This window comes from Bos taurus, chromosome 6, assembly GCF_002263795.3.
Source record: "Bos taurus isolate L1 Dominette 01449 registration number 42190680 breed Hereford chromosome 6, ARS-UCD2.0, whole genome shotgun sequence".
Taxonomy (NCBI): Eukaryota; Metazoa; Chordata; class Mammalia; order Artiodactyla; family Bovidae; genus Bos; species Bos taurus.
In genome coordinates this window covers 87,418,285-87,443,218 of record NC_037333.1, presented here as the reverse complement: position 1 = coordinate 87,443,218, position 24,934 = coordinate 87,418,285, and the positions used below count along the sequence as shown (strand labels likewise).

The window sequence follows — 24,934 nt, the reverse complement described above, 5'->3', positions numbered from 1 at the left end:
TTCAGTCACATGAGAGTTGAAAGCCCTTGGGAGACTGCTCCCAGGCTTCTTCACATGGATGCTTAAATAGGATGCTAAAGTGTCCTTATCACATGACAATTGTCTTCCCAAAGTGAGTGATTCAAATGATCCAGAAAGTGAGAATGCAACCAAGACAGAAATCAATCTTTTTAACCTAACCTTAGAAATGACATCCTTTCACATCTGCCGCTATTTGCTAGAAGCAAGCCACTGGTCCAGGATCCACTGAAGGAGAGAAGAATTAAGCTCCACTTCTTGAGAGAGAGAAAGTGTCAAAGGACCTGCACACACATTTTTAAAGCCACTGCAGTGTCCAGCACCATTTGTTGAAAGCAATGTCCATTCTCCATTAAGTTCTCTTTTCATCTATGTCAAAAGTTAATTACCCAAATTTATGTGTGCTTATTTCTGGACTGTCATTCTGTTCCATAGGTTAGATAATTTTATAGGAAAATACATATCAATCAAATTTTATTTAGATTATTTTAAGTTTGATTAGTTGGTGATCAGAAGCTCTATTTTACTCATATGTAATTGCATTGCATTCTTCTCCAGCAGCACAGGTGTCTGGCCTCGGAGCCTTCTTGCAGGGCTTCACCAATAATATTAGAGTGACCCCAGGGAGCCATGTATAATTGATACAATCCTGTAAAAACTACATGAAAGTCAATAAAAACTATATATAAAAAAGAGTGCTTTGCTAGAAAAGATAACATAAAAAGCTGAGAATATGCTTGCAAAGTTTATTATAAAAGGATTAATATTTCTATTGCTTGGATTACATGAAAAAAAGAATATGTATAACAATAAAATAAAGAGGATCTGACATGAACACGCAGTGCATGGTGGACAAAATACAAGGGACCGATAAACTTAGGAAAATTAATCTTTACTATTTATCAAATAAATAGCAATTAAAACAACAATCTTTTGCCCATTCAGTTAACAAAGAGGAAAATGATTTAATATGCTGTGCTGAATGGGAGCACCTTCATATACTCTCATTATGAAAATAATAATTGTTTTAACTATTCTGAAAGGCCATTCACTGGTCTGAGAACTATAAAAATGTGTTTGTACCCTTTACCACATTAAGGAAAATCAGAAATTATCACAAAAGTGGGGATAAATTTTAATCAAAATACAGATATTAATTTTTCTGATTAAATAAGGTACACTAGGATTAAATGGGCTGCCCAGGTGGAACAGTGGTTAAGGATCCACCTGCCAATGTGGGGGATACTGGAGACCTGGGTTAGACCCGTGAGTCAGGAAGATCCCCTGGAATAGGAAATGATTACCCACTCCAGTATTCTTGCTGGAGAATCCCGTGGACAGAGGAGCCTGTCCTACAAAAAGCAGTCTATAAAAAGGCTCTACAGAGGAGCTTTTGCAGTCCATGGGGCTGCAAAGAGTTGGACACGACTGAGTGACTGAACATGCACACGTGCACTACCAGTAAACACTATGCTGGCATTTAGAAAATATTTTATATTTATATGAATATATGAATTTTTACTGTCTTGGGAAATGTGTGACATGTCAAGTGAAATAAGCAAGACCAGAAAAGTATGTATGTATACATATACACACACACTCACACACACACACATATGCAAATATCTTGAGGTTCTATCCCAGAATAATAAAAATGACTTTAGTTTTCTCTGGTTTAGTGGCATTATGGATGATTTTTATTTTCTTTATATTTTTTCATGATGTCTATATTTTCTGGATGGAACATTATTATCTTTATCACCATAACAAAAGTCTACTGTAAAGAGTAACAATTAAGTGCACTCAGGAGTTATGTAACTTGAGGAATTTCAAATTTTAAAATAAAATTGAATTTTGTTGTATTTTTTTAAACTTTTTAATGTCAAGATACTTTATATATTTGCATTTTTTTCTTAATCAAGACATACCTGTACTTTAGTAATAGAAAGAAAAAAACACTCTATTTTTAGAAACTACTTGAAAGTCTTCCAGTTTTAATAAGATATGTATTCTGAAATATTTGTAATTTTTCATTCAAATTAAAACTCAGGCGATTTACATATCTATTTCATGTATACATTAGATTATACCTCAGGAGAACGATACCCGCTCTAGCCTGACATATAAGTACATCATCCATGAGGACTCTGCACCTACAATCAACAGCAACAATGTCATCCAGGAAGAATTAGATACTTTTGAGTGGGCATTGAAGAGCTGGTCTCAGTGTTCCAAACCCTGTGGTGGAGGTAACAAATTGAACACATTTATTATACTAAAATGTAATTCATATAAAAGCCAATCTTCTTCCTTCTGCCTTAAGGATTGTGTCTAACTGAGGATACAACCTGAGAAACACCAGACATAACCAGAACTTAAAGCATTTTGACTGAAATCTCAGGATCTACAAATGATAGGAATCCATTCATATATAGTAGACCATCTTAAAATTCCTTGGCCTTTTCCCCTTGTCTTATATCCATGCAGTGGTACCCTTAGTCACTTTATTCTTTCCTAACTCTCCCAAACCTCAGTGTCTTTTGTTCTTACCTTCCTTCTCCTCCACTTTTACTTTCCATACCTACGCATATCTTTTCAGCATTAATAATGAAAGAGCTCTTAGTTGCACTGTGTACCAGATACTACTTTAAGTGTTTTATACTTTAATGATGAAGGGCTCTAAGAGGTTGGTACTGTTTTAACCTCTGTCATACTGATGGGGAAACTGACGCACAGGGAAGATCAGTACAAACCCAGGTAGGTAGCCTGGCTTCTTCGTGCCTGTTTGTACTGCATTCTGCTACCTGTCTGCTCTCTTTCTGGAGTAGGTCCATTAAGCTCATCTCAAAGTTTCTCAGCCTCTCCCATTATCCATTCCTCTAGTTTGGAACAACAAGTGCTCCACAATGGAGCTAGCCTACACAGAATTCTCTCATAATAGTAACACTTAATAGTTGAAAACAAGAAATAATTCATAGTAGGGAATGCCTGGGTAAATATGTATACTTTTAAATTCAAAGGTGTATTTTTAAAGGTTTTTGTCTAGAAGGGACATAAAATGTTTTTAGATAATTATTTAAAATGACACTTTATGTACTTCCTTAGTGGTTCAGTGGCTAAGACTGCACTTCTACTGCAGAGGGCACAGATTCAGTCCCTGGTCAAGGAACTAAGATACTGTGTGCCACAGGTGTGGCCCAAAACTAAATAAAATAAAAACGATACTCTATCTACCACAAAAATGATTATTTAATTTGGATCTACTGCATCTGCCTGCAGTACAGGAGACCCAGGTTTGATCCCTGGGTCAGGAAGATCCCCTGGAAAAGGAAATGGCAATCTACTCCAGTATTCTTGACTGGAAAGTCCTATGGAAAAAGGAGCCTGGTGGGTTATAGTCCTTGGAGTCACAAGAGTTGGATACGACTTAGTGACTAAACCACCTCCAACCACCACTGCATCGTCAACATCTACTTGGTCACTAGACTTTCAGATACACCTTTTTAATATCTACTAGATCTATTCCTCCCTCATCAGCTTCCTTCTCGACTTTGAAAGGGAAGATTATTGCAGAAGTTTCCTAACTAGCCAACTAAATTTGATTTTCTTCTCTTCATTTCTAGGTAATTTCTTGAATGGATGAATAAATGAATGAATGAATGAGTAGAATTATATTCCCTGATTCAGATCCTTCATTCTCTCAATATGTTACCCTGAAGACAAAACATAATTTATGTAATATTCTTGACCAAAGTGAAAACCTGAATTGAACCATTATGAGACAGATAAACCCAGACTGTGGGACATTTTACAAAACAACTGGCTTATCATCTCAAAAATATTAAAAGACAGAAAGAGATTAAAACTATTCCTGATTAATTCCATGACTACTAAATGCAGTGCATGATCTTTGATTGGAGAAACATTTTTATAGAGTACATTATAGGGCAATTGATAAATTTTGAATATCATCTTTATATAATAGTATTATATTTGGGTTAAATATTCTGATTTTAAGAGTATATTGTGGTTGTGTGGGGAAATGTGCTTGTTATGAGCTATATGATGAGGTATTTGGAAGTGAAGAATCAGAATGTTAGCAACTTACTCTCAAAAGGTTCAGCAACATTTTATATGTAAACGTATATGTGGTACTGGTTTAGTTGCTAAGTCGTGTCTGACTCTTGGGATCCCATGGACTATAGCCTGCCAGGCTCCTCTGTCCATGGGATTCTCCAGGCAAGAATATTGAAGTGGGCTGCCATTTCTTTCTCCAGAGGATCTTCCCAACCCAGGAATCGAATCCGGGTCTCCTGCGTTGCAAGCAGATTCTTTACTGATATAATTTGTTTATTATATGTTATAATTAATATATATGATGTAAAAATATGTATATCAAATATGCTGACATGGTAACAAGAGATTAATCTAGGTGTAAGGCATATTCATTGTGCTTTCCTTACAGTTTTTTAGATTTGAAATTTTCCAAAATTAAAAAATTATATATATATATATATATATATATATATATGTTTTTTCAACATCCAAGTTGGTGCCTGGGGAGACCCTCAATAACTCCCTGGATAAAGTCCAAACATTTGTCTGGCCCACAGGTCTTTTAAGATCAGATCCCATACTTCAGCCATTCAAAGAGCCCTGCGTTTTCTATGTCATTTCATTTGCTTGGAATTTTATTCTGCTTCATTCTCTTTGTTGTGTTCAGTCTCTAAGTCATGGCCAACTCTTTTGGGACCCAGACACAGATACTGGAGAGGCTTGCCATTTCCTACTCCAGGCGATCTTCCTGACCTAGGGATCGAACTCATGTCTTCTACAGGGGCAAGCAGGTTCTTTACCACTGAGCCACCAGTGAAGTCCATGCCCTTTACTGGTGCTGTCTGAACTTGAGGATTCTGCCCAGGGAAGTGCTGATCTCGTAAACATTCTCTGTCTCTCCTCCAGCTAAGGTAGAGAACGTCCCCTCTGTGTTCCTTTGCCGCCCTCTACAGTCAATTATTGACATAGCTTTGTAGAAGCCTATGTCACTAGGTATGACATAGTTTTCCTATCTGACTATCTTACTAGACTGTATTTCAGGATCTAGTTCATTAACAAGCATGCAGTTGCTATTTAATACTTATTAAAGGATTTTTGTTGATTTTTATTTCATTATTTAATTTGCTTCTGGAACTAGACCACCTAGAACAGTGCCTGGCTCAATAAATACTTGACGAATGAAATGAATGAATAAATGGTCAAACAGGTGACAGAATGAATAAATGATTAAATCAAACATATATTTGCCTCCTCAGGTTTCCAGTACACTAAATACGGATGCCGTAGGAAAAGTGATAACAAAATGGTTCATCGCAGCTTCTGTGAGGTCAACAAAAAGCCAAAACCTATTAGAAGAATGTGCAATATTCAGGAGTGCACACATCCACTGTAAGCATTTATTTGACCTATCCTTATATATCAAGGAAGAAAATGAAAGGGATTTAAATGTCATTAGCTCTTTTTAGTTTTAATTTTTAGTCAAAGCTAATACGTGTACCTGCTTACAGTGATCAGATCATTTCATAGGAATTATACAAACCTTTAGTCCCGTGTTTTTAAACCATATTTCTGCTTCTCGCTTTTATTTCTGCCTCTCTTCTTTATTGAAGTATAGTTGATTTACAATATTGTGTTAATTTCAGGTGTGCAAGAAATGATTCCTTTTTTTTCAGATTACCTGACTTTATAGGCTATTACAAGATGTTGAATATAGTTCCCTGTCAGTCAGTTCAGTCAGTTCAGTCTCTCAGTCGTGTCCTACTCTTTGCGACCCCATGAATCACAGCACGCCAGGCCTCCCTGTCCATCACCAACTCCCAGAGTTCACTCAGACTCACGTTCATTGAGTCAGTGATGGCATCCAGCCATCTCATCCTCTGTCGTCCCCTTCTCCACCTGCCCCCAATCCCTCCCAGCATCAGAGTCTTTTCCAATGAGTCAACTCTTCGCATGAGGTGGCCAAAGTACTGGAGTTTCAGCTTTAACATCATTCCTTCCAAAGAAATCCCAGGGCTGATCTCCTTCAGAATGGACTGGTTGGATCTCCTTGCAGTTCCCTGTACTACACAGTAAATCCTTTTTGCTTCTCTATTTTAGGTATAGTAGTTTGTATCTCTTAATCCCGTACTCTTAATTTATTCCTCCTCACCTCCCTTTCCCCTTTGGTAACCATAAGTTTGTTTTCTATGTCTGTGAACCTGTTTCTGTTTTGTATATAGATTTGTTTGTATGTGTGTGCTGTGCTTAGTCACTCAGTCATGTCTGATTCTTTGTGACCCGATGGACTGTAGCCTGCCAGGCTCCTCTGTCCATGAGGATTCTCCAGGCAAGAATACTGGAGTGGGTTGTCATGCCCTCCTCCAGGGGATTTTCCCAACCCAGGGATCGAACCCAGGTTTCCCACATTGCAGGTGGATTCCTTACCATCTGAGCCACCAGGAACTTGACTTTATCCTTCTTGGGTCTGCTGAGTTAATTACCATATGTCCAGGTTTCCCTGGTGGCCAAAAGTACCTGTGACTATGAAGTATATACCTCTCATGTAATACCTATCTTCAAATGAGAGTCACTATTGAAGTCTTCAAAACTGAGTAAACTTTCTCAGTTGCCACCATTCATTCTTACTGTCAGTTGACAAACAAGGGCAATCTTAAACTCTGAAGAGCAAAAACGGCCAAGGTTTTAACTTGCTTATATTTTGGTGCTGCATATATGGGCTTCCCAGGCGGCTCAGTGGTAAAGAATCTGCCTGCCAATGCAGGAGTCACGATAGCTAGGTTGGAGAAAAAAACTGGCAACCCACTCCAATATTCCTGCTTGGGAAATCTCATGGGCAAAGGAACCTGGTGGACTACAGTCCATGAGGTGATGAAACAGTCAGACCTGACTTAGTGACTAAACGGCAACAACAACAAGCTCTGTATATACAGAAATTTTTAAAAATGCAGAGAGAAAGTAACTTTGGAAAGGACAAATAGTATGCTTCCATTACATTCTGACAGACTGATTAACTGGAGGTAATCAATGGTGACAACCCTTTGGGATATATGTAATGAAGAACTGTCTGTAATAGTGTATCCGTAGCTAATTTGGAGAGTGCTGGGACACTGACATTGAATTTGGATGTGTAATTTGGGAATGTCCCCGAGGAAATCTTTTTTAAAATATCTGCTTGGAAATGTTTCTATCAGGTATATTCATGGAAGCGGTTTCTGCTCAGGCACACAACTTTTATCAGGTCAAAAAGGGCCTATATGAAGAACAGAATTTTTCAAACATAATGGATATGTCAGGTAGCCTTCACAGCAACAACCATAGAGATGGAACAGAAATCTCAGAATATTAAAACATGAGTAAAGTCATGAAGTAATGAAAAAGCAGCAGCAGTCAAATCAGTTTGTCATGGCAGGGACCAGATGGATCCTTTTTATATTTCCTATGAGATATTTAACACCCTGAGGCAAAATAAGTTCATTGGTATCATATTTTTAGATTCCACATATAAGTGATATCACATGATATTTGTCTTTTTCTGACTGACTTCACTTCCTATGATAATCTCCAGGTCCATCCATGATAGTGTATATGGTATTATTTCCTTCTTTTTTTGATGAGTAATAGCAATCAGTATACCACATCCTGTTTACCAGTGGGGGCTAGTTTTGAAACATGCCTGAATCTGAGGGGAAAACCTTAGGATGAGTTTCCAAAGCCCTCTGTAGATGATCCTTGTGGAAGAGAGAAGGTGGTTTCAAAGTCACGGGGGAGACAGGATAACAGGGCCTAAAACACAGAAGTGTCAGATCTATTTTTGTTAGAAAGTTCTGAGACTGATGTATCCATATTTCTGAAGTTGCCTCCTGGGCGGTACCTCACCCAGAGAGTAGGAAAACCTAGGCTTACGGTGCAGGAAGGGGCGCACGGCGCACCGGGGTTACCATGGGCAATGTTAACCCCTCACCCCCACCCCTGCAGCTGGGCGGCGGAAGAGTGGGAGCACTGCACCAAAACCTGCGGCACTTCCGGCTACCAGCTGCGCACGGTGCGCTGCCTCCAGCCGCTCCACGACGGCACCAACCGCTCGGTGCACAGCAAGTACTGCGCGGGCGACCGGCCCGAGAGCCGCCGGCCCTGCAACAGAGTGCCCTGCCCGGCCCAGTGGAAAACGGGGCCTTGGAACGAGGTGGGTGTGCGAACTCTGTGGGGCCGGGGGGGAGTATGTGTGTGAAAGCATGTGAAAACATATTTTAATTTCACTTCTGTATCAGGTGGGCTTTGTGTGAATGGAGAAACTGTCACATTGTTTGGAATCACTAAGCACCTGGGCATATAAAGAAAAAATTGATATTTTAAAACAGTGTTTGCATATAAGATTCATTGATGGGGGCAAACCACATTTGGATGCTTTGGGATACAAAGTTGTCTAAAAGGTGACTGATTTTCTAATAGTGTCAACCGCACTGTCCCTCCTAGATGTGTTTCAAATCCCTAACCTTGAATGCAGGGTCCTGCCCTGTTTGACACCGCATTGCTTTGTGTGTGTGTGTGTGTGTGTGTGTGTGTGTGTGTGTGTTTTAATTGAGGTATAATTGATACAACATTACCTTAGATTCAGGTGTACAACTTAATGATTTGGTATTTGTATACATTGCAAAATGATCACCAACAACAAACAAATAAATCCCACGATAACTCTTCTTAATCTGTCTTCCTTTATTCCACCTCTTTGTCCCAGTCTGAGGAAACTGTTCACTGTTCCAAAGACCAGCTGGTTGGTGCCTCCTGCCTTCTGGCTGGCTTGCCCTTCCCTTTCTGTCTATCTGACTATCTGCCCATCATCCATCAAGGCTCAGCTTCATGGTCCAAAATACCATGGGGTGCCTTTTCTGCAGTCCTTCTTCTTCATTCCAAAAGCAGAAGCCTACCAATGGCTTGCTGATCATGGCAGTGTATCATAACTCCTGTCTTTGAGCTTGTGCTCAGCACTAGTCCAGCCATTTCTCAAAAAAAAAAAAAAGAAAGGTACTTTGCTTCCCCAGTGCCCAGTTGGTGCCTGTCTGAATAACGTCTGTTTGGTGCTTGGCTGAATCAGTGTCTCGGTCCGTGTATTAACCACAGATCTTTGATGTTTCTAAAGATTCCAAATAAGGAATTATGGGGCCATAGAAGAGTGGCTAGGAGGACAGGGACTCAAAAAAGCAGATAGAAAATGAAAGAGGAAGTGGAGAACAGACCCAGGATGGAAGGAACAAGCCAATGAAAGTTATCTGCACAGGACTAGAAGAACTCACCTTTCACTCTCTTCAGAGCCCGAGAAGAAGCCTTCTTCCTCTACAGATCCTACGAAGATCAATAGCACGGCTGTTTCTGGGCTTAGTTTTAGAGCAGTTAGCCCCTTCCTTAAATAAATGAATATGTGGGAATAGAGTAATAATAGTTCCAGCATAGCACATGAGTCAGTTTGCCATCTGTAAGGAAGGTGAGAGAAGGGGAAGCTCAGTCTGAGATCCACTCCCTGAAAATGGACTCCACCACTGGTTTTAGGAACCTGCAGAAAGTGTTAACACTGTAACAATGACTTCTTCAGCATCAAATGCTTCCTAAGTGCCAGACTTATCTGCTTTACATACATTGTTTCCTTTGCTTCATTTACTCCAACAATTCTGTGAGGCTTTCAGAGAAAGAGCAATGTTCCCAGGCTGGTGAAGGATGGAGCCAGGTTATAAACAGGATTCTCTGTCTCCAAAGTCACTGTAACACTGCGCAGCAGAGAAAGAACTCCAGAGCTGTGTATGCATGTGTGCTTGTGTGTGCATGTGTGTGCCTGAGTGTGCACATGGGGAAAGGAAGGAAGGCAGTCTTGGTGGAGTAAAACGTCTACAAATCATAGCCTTTGTTTCTGTAGTGTTCAGTGACCTGCGGTGAGGGAACAGAGGTGAGGCAGGTCCTCTGCAGGGCCGGTGACCACTGCGACGGGGAGAAGCCTGAGTCTGTCCGAGCTTGTCAGCTGCCTCCCTGTAATGGTAGGTGTGACACTGATTGATTTCTCTGCTCTGACCATGGTTAACTTTTTTCTTTATTTTGATTTTTTAATTAATTCATTTATTTTAATTGGAGGACAATTACTTTACTGTGATGGCTTTTGCCATACACGAACAAGAATCGGCCATAGGTATACATGTGTCCCTCCATGCTGAAACTCCTCCCTACCTCCCTCCCCTCCCCTATTGCTCTAGGTTGTCCCAGAGCATCGGCTTTGAGTACCCTGCTTCATGCATCAGACTTGCACTATGACCATGTTTTTGAGCCTCAAAAAAGGAGAATTTCCTCTGGGGACAAGCTCTGGAATTTTCATTTACTTATTGAAAAATAACTTTAGGAAAACACATTTGAAATATTAGCCTAATACAGTTCTTTAAGATGGGTGTCTGAGGCAGTATCCCCTCCAGCGTCACCACTGCAGCCTCCATGGTTCCCAGTCGACGGTAATGCTGGGGTGAGGGCCTTATCATCCCATATGAAGTTTCTGTCAATCTGTGTTTCTAGAAGAAGCTGCTTATTTTCTCTCTGATTTTCTTTATAACTTCACAGTATTGTTAAAGGCATAATAATGCAGAATGTTATGCAATGTTTTACTAAAATTATTCAGTTGAGACATGCAGATGATAAATGTCATTCACAAAGCCGTTTCCAAATGCATCCATATCCATGAAAGTGAAAGTCACTCAGTCATGTCTCTTTGCGACCCCTTGGACTATACAGTCCATGGAATTTTCCAGGCCAGAATACTGGAATGAGTAGCCTTTCCCTTCTCCAGGGGATCTTCCCAACCCAGGGATTGAACCCAGGTCTCCTGCATTGCAGGTGATTCTTTACCAATTGAGCTATGAGGAAAGCCCAAATATTCAACAAATGTGCTTGCAAAATAGGCACCTTGTACCTAGGCTAAAATTTACTTGACCTATTCCTTCAGTATTGCAAAAACAGAGTCTCTTTTCTTTATTTTAAAGTGCAGATCTTCCTCAATTTACAAGAGAGTTATATCCTGATAAACTCTTTCTGAGTTGAAAATGCATTCAGTCAAAAATGCATTTAATACAACTAACTTACAGAATAGGGCTTCCAAAGTGGCTCAGTGATAAAGAACCTGCCTGCCAATGCAAGAGATGTAGATTCCATCCCTAGGTGGGGAAGATTCCCTGAAGGAGGAAATGGCAACCCACTCCAGTTTTCTTGCCTGGAAAATTCCATAGACAGAGGAGCCTGGTGGACTAGGGTCTCAAAGAGTCAGACATGACTGAGCATGCATGCGTATGTCATCACATGTGCACAACTTACTGAATACTGTACCCTAGCCTTAAACATGCTCTTAACACTTACGTTAGCCTACACTTGGGCAAAATCATCTAACCCAAAGCCTATGAACAGTTGTCTGGGTACAGTGTGATTAAAAGTTGTTTGCCCTGGTGATCACCTGACTGACTGGGAGCTGCGGCTGCTGCCCTGCATCACGAGAGGACCATTCCACTTATCACTAACCCAGAAAAGATCCAAATTCAAAATTTGAAGTACAGTTTCTACTGAATGTATATGGCTTTCATGCCATTGTGAAATCCATAAATCAAAAGTGGGACTGTCATGAGTCCGGGATGTCTGTATAATTCAATTTGCTGTTGTAATAAATAGCATATATTGGATGGTTTCCGCTTCTATAACTCTGTCTCCCTCTTCTTCCTTTTCTGTCACTCTCTCTACATCTGCCTGTGTGCTGTCTGTCTCATTTTGTGTCTCCACTTCACTCTCCTCTCATTTGCTCTGTGGGTCTCACTCCCTGTTTCTGATTTGCTGTCACCTGCTATTTGTGGGTTGCTCACGTCCTGTGTGCACCACACATGTTTTTTTCCACTCACTTTTTCTTCTCTCCCTCTTTCACTCACTCTTTCTCTCCTAGTCTCCCTGCCTCCTCCTCATCTCTCTCTCTCCCTTTCCTCTTCTCTCTCTCCCAGTGTCTTCCTGACTCTTCTTTTTCTTCATTTCCCTCTTTTTCTCCCTGATACCCCTCATCCTTCCCTTTCTGGCACATGTGTCTAAAAGTGTCTTTCTTTCTCCTCCACTTTTTTCTGTCCTTTTCTCCCCTCTGTCTCTGCCATTACTTGTCTGTCTCTCCATCTTCCCATTTCTTCCCTATCTCTTGTCTTCCCCGCCTTCTTTCTTTCCCAACTCCCGGTGTCCCTTCCCTTCTGACTCTCCGTGGCTGTCTGTCTCTCCCTTCCTATTCTCCCATTGCCTGTCTAATCTTCCAAAGTAACCTTATGAATTATTTCTCTGCATATTTCCCTTTGCTAATGTTGGGTGGCATGAATAAGTATGACCATGAGGGGGAGACAAAGGACTTACATACTTAATCATTTTTCTCTGGAAAGTATATTTTGATATATATATATCAAAGCACAAGTCAAAGCCAAAATAACAAATTTACCTACTCAGAAGCTGTAAAATTTACTGTCACCATAATATTTTACTCTTATATAAGTGTTACTGTCAGAAGGGTAAACACTTTGTGAGTAAGCTTTATTGATCTTAACAACTGGTAGAGCTGCGTATTTTTGCAAATATGCCCAATTGTCAGCAGGTATGTGCTTGATTCTCTTCCTTAATCCAAAAGAAAATATTATAGGCATAGAAAGACATAAGCATAGAAAAAATAATTTGGATACAATAAGGAATTGATACTTGACGTAAAACCCATTAATTTGCAGGTATTTGCAACCTAATTAGGATTACAACCTAATTCTTTCCTAGTATGAGATATTCAAATGCATCATACTATATCATAGGCATGTAAATATCAGGCAAAGACAAGTCATCTTAGAGTTTAGGAAGTGGACATGACATTCTAACTCTAACAAAGGTGAGAAGGTTTAATTTTTATTGGTCTTGCCAACTGACCCTCCTTTTTTGATCCCCCCCTCAAACTTTAGAAAAGGGATTCAATTTCTTTGGCAAGTTATATAGCAAGTTCCTTACCTAGCAATGTAGAATTACCCAACATTACATTGTCATTGTGATTGTATTACATAAATGACACAATTTATAATTATTTGCATTTATTATTTGGATATGAGATCAGTATTCTGTGTTGGATTATGCACATGGGCTCTGCATAGAATGTGCCCTGGAATGGCTAAAAAGAAGTACAGACTTTTTATGAACTCAACGTTTGGATTTTTTGAAATCTAATTCTTACAACTTATGATTAATAAAATTTTAAAATAATGGAAATAGTATGTACAAACACACCTACCAAGTGTTTTATAAGTGGTACTTAGTATTCTTTAAAGTACTGTCAATTCGATAAAATTAACCATGTATTATTCATAAGAAAGTTGGCACATGTTACCCAGATTTGTGCTTTCAAATAACAAATAACCTGAGAACATTCAATGGTAAACATGAAACCATTGCTTCACTCTGGAGAATACCCTCTGAATCAAAATTATATCTTGATTTTTCTTTTAGTAATATAGTTTTAAGATTTAATATGTTCCAACAGATCTTTAGTATTTTTTATTTTAAATTTAAACTTAATATAGAGACTGCTGCTGCTGCTAAGCCGCTTCAGTCGTATCCAACTCTGTGCGACCCCATAGACGGCAGCCCATTAGGCTCCTCCGTCCCTGGGATTCTCCAGGCAAGAACACTGGAGTGGGTTGCCATTTCCTTCTCCAATGCATGAAAGTGAAAAGTGAAAGTGAAGTCGCTCCGTCGTGCCGGACGCTTAGCGACTCCATGGACTGCAGCCTACCAGGCTCCTCTGTCCATGGGATTTTCCAGGCAAGAGTACTCTATCATAAAGACAGAAGTATCATAAAATTTTAAAAAACAGATGCCTCTCTGTATCTTAAAAGTATGATAAATCCAATATTCTATTTTCTAAAATCAGAAATACATTCCTAAGAAGAAAACAATACCCTCTATCTGAAGACTCTTGATGGGAATGTGAAAGTGCTGGTCAATCCAAGTGCTTTGCACAGAGAGAACAACTTTTTTAAGTAAATTTATTCTAATATTCATATTTTAACTCAAAGGTTCATGTGGAAAACACCCATCAATGTTAGATCTTAGTTAAATCTTTTTATATTCATAAATGATTTTCATGCTTTTCCTCCTTTTATTTATTTTTAGCTATATTTATTTTATATTTAAAATGAAATATAGTTGGCATACAGTATTATTTCATTATGTAATGAGGACCACAATAAGTCTGTCCCCATACAAAGTTATCACCATATGACTGGCCATATTCCTTATGCTCCGTGGGACATCCCTATGGCTTATTTATTTTGTAATTGGAGGTTTGTACCTCTTAATCTCCTTTACCTATTTTGCCCCTCCCTTAGCAACCACTCCTTTGTTCTCTGAATCTATGATTCTGTTTTTTTGTGTTTTTTTTTAGATTCCACATATAAGTGAGTTCATACAATATATATCCTTTTCCGTCTGTCTTATTTCACTTAGCATAATGCCCTCTAGCTCCATGCATATTGTCCACCGTTTATGTTTGGACATATGTCTTATTTTGTTTTTCTTTGAATCTCTGTAGATGAGCCATGTTTGGGAGATAAGTCCATATTCTGTCAAATGGAGGTGCTGGCACGATACTGCTCCATACCAGGTTATAACAAGTTATGTTGTGAGTCCTGCAGCAAGCGCAGTAGCACCCTGCCACCGCCGTACCTTTCAGAAGCTGCTGAAACTCACGATGATGCTATCTTTAGTGACCTCCCCGGTGACCCCAGTGACCTCCCCGGATCTCTAGTGATGCCTACATCTTTGGTTCCATACTATTCAGAGACTCCTGCTGAAAAGAAGAAATCTTTGAGCAGAATCTCTTCCATAGCAGGTCCAAATGAGCCTGCTGCTTTCAGGTCAAACAGTAAATCCAATGGTGCTAACCTATCCCAGAGGCAAGCACAGCCAGCAGAAAATGCAACTCTAGGACCCGCCTCCCCACCCACCAAGAGTGGCCACCTCAGTTCATCTCCACAACTGGCTGCTGCCCGCTTCCTTGCAGCCAGTGGTTCCATAGGTGCTTCTTCTCAAGCAAGAACCTCAAAGAAAGATGAAAAGCTTATAGACAAGAGACGTCCGCTAAGATCATCCACATTGGAAAGATGAGCAAGTGAAGCCATAAGGCTCAACGTCGGTGAAAAATCTGGAGGACCTGCCTCTCTCCATGGTGCATACAGCTTGTTTAAAGTGGAATTCTCCATAAATCGTCAGCTCATTTTCTCTGTGAGTGGAAGAAAAAAAAGTGCTGGTTCACTTTCTAGTTGCTTTCGTCCTCCTTTTGTTCTGCCTCGACTCATTTACCAGAATTCATTGGAAGAAAGCACCAAAGATTATTGACCGGAGGAAAGTAAGTTGCTAGGTGTGTGGGTCATTTTCTAAAGCAGGAAAGGGACTGGAACCAATTGTGCATATCAGCTGATTTCTTTTTTAATTTTAAAAAAATTCAGTAAAAAGAAGAAAGAGATGCCAATGGTTTACACTTTAACAAAAAGTTTTGAAGCAATGAATTCTTAGACTTGTATTCCTATTTATCTATATTAGAAATATTGTATGAGCAAATTTGCAGCTGTTTGTGTAAATACTGTATATTGCAGAAATCAGTATTATTTTAAGAGATGTGTTCTCAAATGATTGTTTACTGTGTTACATTTCTGGATGTTCTAGGTGCCTGTCATTGAGTATTGCCTTATTTGACATTGTATGAGTTGATTTTCAAAGGAGAATATTACAAAGAAGTTAGAATTGCAGCTACTGACAATACAAAGGGTGGTGTTATGTAGTTTTGTTTGATCAACAATGTGACACTTAAATTAGAGAAAAAGAATAGATAAGCTGCAGATATTACCTTCCATCCTTTAAATAAAGAAGAATAAGATTAGTGTCTTAGCATACGTGTAGTCACAGGGAACAGAGACCAGTAAATGAGCCCATGCAAGACAAAACAGAAACCTTTTTAGCAGGGCTTCAATAGACACCATTGATTGTCCTCTGTTCTTGTGTTGTTTTTAATCGTCCCATTGTTGACATATACAAATGTGTATACTCAATGTACTGTAATAATAATGAAAAATGTTCTGAGATCATTTGTATGTTGGTAGCTGAGAAAAGCATCATGAAACTAGATTAACACTCAATAGAGCAGGGCTGTAGGGCTCTAGAAGCAGGTTCAAGAAAGTATTTGTCAATGGTTGCGATATTTATTTTCCGCATGGTTCATATTCACATGCTCACAACCACAATGCATCTGACTGCAATAATGTGCTAGTAATTTATGTCAGTGATCAGTTTACTTACAGTGAAGCCAGAAATTCCAGGGAGTAGATGTAAAGTATCTGTATATAGAATTCAGAACTGAAGATATTTATTAAAATTTGATTTTTTTTCTTGATAGTATTTTTATGTACTAAATATTTACTCTAATACCAATGCCATATTTTGGTAAACTAGAGAGACATAATTAGAGCTGCATGCTTTGTTCTGTACATAGAGGAGAAATTTAAGCAAAATAAAGCAGCCAAATCAAAGAACTAAATTTGAACAAAATTGATGTTATGCAAACCTTTTGCAATTTTAGAGGAGTTGATGCAAAGTTGATAACTTGTTCCCCTTCAATGAAACATAAAATTGTATGGGCTCAGACAGCTAGCTGTTTAATGAAATAGTAAATTAGAAATACCAGAAAAGAAGTATGTGAAAGAAATGAGTATTTCATGAATTACACTTAAAAGGAAAAAGAAAGATAAATGTTGTCAGCATAATGATTTTGAAGTCAGTTTCTGAACCATCTAAAATGTAAATATGTTAACCTCTCAACACAGAAAATGTGCAAAAACTTTTTGCATTTTAACCATGGTAAAAATAACAGCTTCACCTATTGACTCTATACCTCTAAAGAATCGCTGCTACTTGGTGCAAGACTTTTGAAGGTCAAATGAATTAGGTGAATTCCAGATTGGAAATCTCTGAGCCTCAAGCAGAAATCTTTTTTTTTTTTTTCCCCTAAAATTTCAGAATGAAATTCTCTCTAGTTCGCTTGCGTGTGCATGCATCTAGTCCACAGGGGATTACAAAGAAAGCTGGTCACACACATACACCTCTCATAAAGATGTATATATTCATTATACTTCTGATCTTTGAGCTTCCTTTTCTACTAAGCTAAAAATTCCTTTTTATCAAAGTGTACACTACTGATGCTGATTGTTGTATTGGGAGCACGTAGCAATAAAAATGTTAACAAAGTATAGACCTGGCTCAATTGACATTTTTATCATTAGATTCATCACTGAGTAATGGTAACCAAGTTCTTTCCTCCCACAAAATGAAATAGTATCAAGTTCAATTGCTACTTATACTTTCTCCAAAGGGGCTCAAAGAAAGTGACAGGGGCTCTTCTTTTCATATCAGGGTGTATCATACAATTTTTTACAAAAGAAAATAAGAGGTTGTGAGGTGACTTTTTTTGTCTAAGTCCATTCCACAGAACTTGAAGAGAGAGAAAGTGGCAATAATCTATTGGGATAAGAAGGAAAAGGGGTCCTTCTAGTTTTAAAATGTGTCATCTCAGGATAGTTTTTAGAAAAGCTGCCATCAGCTCTGAACCCTGAGGACTGCTGGAAATACATGACCCAGGACTCAGGAGGACCATCCAGAGGAGGGGACTTCGTCATGTAACAAGGAGATACAGTGTTGCCACAGTTTCTAGTCTAAGCTGCAAAGGCTGACGACTCAGGTTTGCACCCCACCTACCACTTCACACCTGAATTGATCTTGGGTGATCTAACTAGATTTCAGTTTCCTCATCTGCCAAACGGGAGGCAGAATTATCAAATTTCACTGTGGAACTGCTGTTAAAAATGAGCTTAAGTAAAACTGTTAGCCAAGCCCTAACATATAGTAATTCAAAATAAATATCAACTGCGTCATTGTGGTTCCTCCAATCTCCTCATCATCTTCAGTTCAGTTCAATTCAGTTGCTCAGTTGCATCTGACTTTTTGCAACCCCATGAACTGCAGCACGCCAGGCCTCCCTGTTCGTCACCAACTCCCAGAGTTTACCCAAACTCATGTCCATTGAGTCAGTGATGCCATCCAACCATCTCATCCTCTGTCATCCCCTTCTCCTCCTGCCCTCAATCTTTTCCAGCATCAGGGTCTTTACCAGTGAGTCAACTCTTCGCATCAGGTGGCCAAAGTATTGGAGTTTCAGCTTCAACATCAGTCCTTCCAGTTAACACCCAGGACTGATCTCCTTAAAGATGGACTGGTTGGATCTCCTTGCAGTCCAGGGGACTCTCAAGAATCTTTTCCAACACCACTGTTCAAAAGCATCAATTCTTCGGCACTCAGCTTTCTTTATCATCCATCATCTTCACTATGTAGCAAAATCACAGCATTTTTTTAGACTCTGCAATTTGCTTGGCTTATGGTCACCATGCCTCATTAATGGTTGTAGAGAACAACGTTTCAGGATCAAAAGACAAACAATTTATCTTTAAAAATTGATAGGAAGGACAAACTATTTGCAAATAATCTCCGATCATTGATTTGAAAGAATTTTAGCAGAATATACCCACTCCCCATTTATGAACAATAAATAGTGAAAGTAAGGAATAATTATGTATCTCTGCAAAGATGGTAAGTGGTACAATAATGCCCAAAATTATTAGCAAATAAAATGTTTCTCATGTATTGACATTAATTAATACACTTTGTAAAAATGTCAAGTCATTCCTTTCTACATATTATGAAGACACTGAAATGTAAGATATAAGAGAAAAAAATTAATTGAAATGATGAAAACATAGAAAAGGATAATACTTGTTTTTTAAAATACTAAAGAGTTAAAAAGTAAAATGCTAAAGTAAAACTGCATTCAGTCAATTCAGTTCAGTCGCTCAGTCGTGTCCAACTCCTTGGGAACCCATGGACTGCATCACGCCAGGCCTCCCTGTCCATCAACTCCCAGAGCTTGCTCAAATTCATGTCCATCAAGTCAGTGATGCCATCCAAACATCTCACCCTCTGTCGTCTGCTTCTCCTCCAGCCTTCAGTATTTCCCTGCATCAGGGTCTTTTCCAATGAGTCAGTTCTTTACATTAGATGGTCAGAGTATTGGAGTTTCAGCTTCAACATCAGTCCTTCCAATGAATATTCAGGACTGATTTCCTTTAGGATGGACTGGTTGGATCTCCTTGCAGTCCAAAGGACTCTCAATAGTCTTCTCCAACATCACAGTTCAAAAGCATTAATTCTTCATTGCTCAGCTTTCTTTACAATTCAACTCTCACATGACTACTGGAAAAACCATGGCTTTGATTATATGGACCTTTGTTGGCAAAGTAATGTCTCTGCTTTTGAATATGCTATCTAGTTGGTCATAGCAGTTTTAATTTCATGGCTGCAGTCACCCTCTGTAGTGATTTTGGAGCCTCCCCAAAATAAAGTCTTTCACTGTTTGCATTGTTTCCCCATCTGTTTGCCATGAAATAAAAGAAATGTCCCCATTATCTTTGCCATGGAGATGGGACCAGATGCTATGATCTTCATTTTTTTAGTGTTGAGTTTTAAGCCAACTTTTTCACTCTCTTCTTTCACTTTCATCAAGAGGCTCTTTAGTTCTTCTTCACTTTCTGCCATAAGAGTGGTGCCATCTGCGTATCTGAGGTTATTGATATTTCTCCTGGCTATCTTGATTCTAGCTTTTGCTTCATTCAGCCCGGCATGAAGCAGGGTGACAGTATACAGCTTTGGCGTACTCCTTTCCCAATTTGGAACTAGTCTGTTGTTCCGTGTCCAGTTCTAACTGTTGCTTCTTAACCAGCATATATATTTCTCAGGAGGCAGGTAAGGTGGTCTGGTATTCCCATCTCTTTAAGGATTTTCCACTGTTTGTTGTGATCCACACAAAGGCTTTGGCATAGTCAATAAAGCAGTAGTAGTTCTAGGATCCAACAAATGTTGGCAATCTGATCTCTGGTTCCTATGCCTTTTCTAAATCCAGCTTGAACATCTGGAAGTTCACAGTTCACATACTGTTGAACCCTAGCTTGGAGAATTTTGAGCATTACTTTGCTAGCCTGTGAGGTGAGTGCAATTGTGAGGTAGTTTGAACATTCTTTGGCATTGCCTTTCTTTGGAATTGGAATGAAAACTGGCCTTTTCCAGTCCTGTGGCCACTGCTCAGTTTTCCAAATTTGCTGGCACATTGAGTGCAACACTTTCACAGCATCATCTTTTAGGATTTGAAATACTTCAACTGGAATTCCATCACCTCCACTAGCTTTGTTTGTAGTGATGCTTCCTGAGGCCCACTTGACTTCACATTCCAGGATGTCAGGCTCTAGGTGAGTGATCACAGCATCGTGATTGTCTAGGTCAGGAAAGTCTCTTCTGTGTATTCTTGCCCCCTCTTCTTGATATCTGCTGCTTCTGTTAGGTACATACCATTTCTGTCCTTTATTGTGCCCATCTTTGCATGAAAAGTTCCCTTGGTATCTCTAATTTTCTTGAAGAGCTCTCTAGTCTTTCCCATTCTATTGTTTTCCTCCCTTTCTTTTCATTCATTACTGAGGAAGGCTTTCTTATCTTTCCTTGCTATTCTTTAGAACTCTACATTCAGATGTTTATATCTTTCCTTTTCTCCTTTGCCCTTAGCTTCTCTTCTTTTCTCAGCTATTTGTAAGGCCTCCTCAGACAAACATTTTGGCCTCTTTTGCATTTCTTTTTCTTGGGGATGGTCTTGATCTCTGCCTTCTGTACAATGTCATGAACCTCCATCCCTAGTTCTTCAGGCATTCTGTCTATCAGATCTAATCACTTGAATCTATTTGTCACTTCCACTGTAAAATTGTAAGGGATTTGATTTAGGTCATACCTGAATGCCTAGAGTCTAAAGTCTAATGTTTTCCCTACTTTCTTCAATTTAATCTGAATTTGGCAATAAAGCCTTCACGATCTGAGCCATAGTCAGCTCCTGGTCTTATTTTTGCTGTGTAGAGCTTCTCCATCTTTGGCTGCAAAGAATATAATCAATCTGATTTCAGTATTGACCATCTGGTGATGTCCAGGTATAGAGTCTTTTCTTGTGTTGCTGGAAGAGGGTGTTTGCTCTGATCAATGCTTTCTCTTGACAAAACTCTGAAAATTCTGTCAGTCTTTGCCCTGCTTAATTTTTTACTCCAAGGCCAAACTTGCCTGTTACTCTAGGTATGTCTTGAATTCCTACTTTTGCATTCCAGTCCCCTATGATGAAAAGGACATCTATTTTGGGTGTTAGTTCTAGAAGATCTTGTAGGTCTTCATAGAACCACTCAACTTCAGCTTCTTCAGCATTATTAGTTGGGGCATAGACTTGGATTACTGTGATATTGAATGGTTTGCTTTGGAAATGAACAGAGATCATTCTGTCATTTTTGAGGTTGCACTCAAGTACTGCATTTTAGACTCTTTTGTTGACTATGACGGTTACTCCATTTCTTCTAAGGTATTCTTACCCGTAGTAGTAGATATAGTCGTCTGAGTTAAATTCCCTGATTCCAGTCCATTTTAGTTCACTGATTCCTAAAATGTCGATTTTCACTCTTCCATCTCCTGTTTGACCACTTCCAAATTGCCTCGATTCATGGACCAAACATTCGAGATTCCTATGCAATATTGTTCTTTACAGCATTGGATTTTAATTCCATCACCAGTCACATCCACAACTGGACGTTGTTTTTGCTTTGGCTCCATCTCTTCATTCTTTCTGGAGTTATTTCTCCACTGATCTCTAGTAGCATATTGGGCACCTACTGACCTGGGGAGTCCATCTTTCAGTGTCATATCTTTTTGCCTTTTCATGGGGTTCTCAAGAATACTGAAGTGGTTTGCCATTCCCTTCTCCTGTGGGCCACATTTTGTCAGAACTCTCCACCATGATCCATCTGTCTTGGGTGGCCCTACATGGCATGGCTCATAGTTTCATTGAGTTAGACAAGACTGTGGTCCATGTGATCAGTTTGATTAGTTTTCTGTGATTATAGTTTTCAATCTGTCTGCCCTCTGAGGGATAAGGATTAGAGGCTTATGGAAGCTTCCTGGTGGGAGAGACTGACTGTGGGGAAAACTTGTTCTGATGGGCAGGGCCATGTTCTTGAATCCAATTTTCTGTTGATGGGTGGGGCTGTGTTCCCTCCTTGGTGCACACAAGGTTTTGTTTGTGTCCTCCAAGAGTTTGTTTCCCAAGTCCTGTGTAAGTTCTGGTGGCACTATGGTGGGGTTAATGGTGACCTCCTCCAGGAGGGCTTACTGTCGGGTCTACTGTACCCAGAGCCCCTGTCTCTGCGACGGGCCACTGCTCACCCGTACCTCCATAGGAGACACTAAGACATTGAAAGGCAGGTCTTGCTCAATCTGTGGGATCTCCTGGTGCTCGTGAGGTTTTGTTTGAGTCCTCTGAGCATCTCTGGTGCGTGTGGGGCTTGGGGTTTTATTCTAAACGAGATTTTGCCCCTGTGGCTCAGCGGATAAAGAATCTGCCAGCAATGTGGAAGACCTGGGCTCAATCCCTGCGTTGGGAAGATCCCCTGGAGAAGGCTACCCACTACAGTATTCTGGCCTGGAGAATTCCATGGACTATCCATGGGATCCCAAAGAGTCCAACACGACAGAGCAACTTTCACTTCACTTCAAAACTGCATAAAATGAGGTAAAATATCAGATGCATAAGTAAAATATAACAAACAGGCTTTATTAACACATCAATTAATACATTCGAAAACATTCTGAGCCCAGACACTTTTGAATAATACACTTTGAGCTAGTGAGCTAGTGATAAAATTTTTAATTTATTTAAAATATTCCTATCAAGAAAAACATAATCTACTGAAATAAATTTGTCAACAAAAGCACAAATTCTAAACCAAAACAAGGTGTTATAAATTCTGCAAACTCATTGTAGAGTTTACCAAAGATTTGGAATGACCCCTAAATTTCTCCCATCCTGACTTATGGCACGGGTGTAAAAAGGTTACTCAGCTACTTCCCTGGTGACACTAGTGTTACTTCCTTAATATGGTTGGTCAGAAAAGCTGCTCTTTTCCAGTCAACTCACAGTTTTAGTTAAATTGTTGATTTGACCAATTAGCTTTTAATCACTTGATTGTTAGCAATTTCCCTGGGGCTGAGTAGTGTTGCCTGTCTTTTTAAACTATCACCTCCCCCAAAAAATATTTTGATGTCAAGGAAGAAAATAATCATTCACACCCAAGTGTTATTCACACTCAGATCACAAGTGTTAATATCCTACTCTATAGTATCATTCCCAAAGCTTAAACCAAAAAAAACAAAAAAAAGCAAACAAAGCTCTTCTACAGTCCTCTGCTGAATAAACACATAAAATAACAAAGTGGGAAGGATATCCAAAAAAGAGGAGATATATGTGTGTATGGCTGATTCACTTTGCTACAGAACAGAAACTAACACAACATTGTAAAGCAACTATACTCCAATAAAATTTTAAAAAAAGAAAAAAAGGAAACACTTATCTATCACTTGCCATCATCTCTTTTCAGGATATAGTGAAAGAGGCTCCTGGTGGCAGAATTGAAGACACTTAGATAAGATAGACTGGGGTCCACAGAAAAGTACCTCCTTTTGGAGGAAAGCATTTGAACCCTCGAGAGAGGAACCTGGAGTTTTGGGGGGCATCATAGAGGACTTCAAGAAGCAGGTGTGTGGAAGTGAGGATTCTTTTATAACGAGTTTTTAAAAATCCTTGTTTTTGTTGTATGTACCCCCACTCTCCTCCCCACTCACAGAGACATTCCACAAGACTTTAGTAAAACTGCTTTTGGAGTCTTTTGAATGCTACACTGAGCAGAAACAAGAAGGGAAGGTAGGTGAGTGTGTGTGTGTGTGTGTGAGAGAGAGAAAGAGACAGAGATATAGAGACAGAAAGAGAGGGACAATGAGAGAGAGACAGAGAAAGAGAGCACGCATGAGATTGGCATGTAATAAATGGTAAGTTAATACCATAACCATGGATGAGACTGTCCACATAAATTACTAGACTATTTTGTGGTGCTGGCTGGTTTCTACTCTACTTTTTACTTCATGCTGTCAACCACATACTTGTGACCTGGTGAATTAAGATACAACAGTTCTCCTCTCTTTAAATTTAATCTCTAATAATTAAACACTCCCTCTAAGATAAAATTGGCATGCTTTGGTATTGCAGGAGGCTAGAGAAATCTATATATAGATGCTTCTAGGGGTGCTGTGTCAGAAAAATATGACCACCTATAAATGGTACAAATTGCCAGTTACTTTAAAGAACATATAAAATAATATAAATCAAACAATAAATATAGTGTGCTCATGTATGGATGTGAGAGTTGGACTATGAAGAAAGCTGAGCACCGAAGAATTGATGCTTTTGAACTGGGGTGTTGGAGAAGACTCTTGAGAGTCTCTTGGACTGTAAGGAGATCCAACCAGTCCATCCTAAAGGAGATCAGTCCTGGGTGTTAATCGGAAGGAATGATGCTGAAGCTGAAACTCCAGTACTTTGGCCACCTGATGCGAAGAGCTGACTCATTGGAAAAGACTCTGATGCTGGGAGGGATTGGGGGCAGGAGGAGCAGGGGATGACAGAGGATGAGATGGCTGGATGGCATCACCGACTCGATGGACATGAGTTTCAGTGAACTCCGGTCCACTGGACAGAGTTCAGTTGGTGATGGACAGGGAGGCCTGGCGTGCTGCAATTCATGGGGTTGCAAAGAGTTGGACACAACTGAGTGACTGAACT

At 39.5% G+C, this 24,934-nt stretch overlaps 1 protein-coding gene across 2 annotated transcripts in view; it reads left to right on the top strand.

The window, feature by feature from the left end:
- ADAMTS3 (ADAM metallopeptidase with thrombospondin type 1 motif 3) overlaps positions 1 to 17,389 on the top strand; it is a 280,320-nt gene extending 262,931 nt beyond the window's left edge. The window contains exons 18-22 of one of the 2 annotated variants that reach the window (XM_024993300.2): positions 2,102 to 2,267; positions 5,331 to 5,463; positions 8,050 to 8,257; positions 9,980 to 10,097; positions 14,678 to 17,389. In XM_024993300.2, coding sequence (XP_024849068.1) covers positions 2,102 to 2,267; positions 5,331 to 5,463; positions 8,050 to 8,257; positions 9,980 to 10,097; positions 14,678 to 15,252 — 1,200 coding nt within the window. In that variant the 3' untranslated portion in view covers positions 15,253 to 17,389. The remainder of the gene's footprint in view (positions 1 to 2,101; positions 2,268 to 5,330; positions 5,464 to 8,049; positions 8,258 to 9,979; positions 10,098 to 14,677) is intronic. The other variant, NM_001192797.1, reaches the window with a different exon arrangement.
- Positions 17,390 to 24,934: the final 7,545 nt, after the last annotated feature.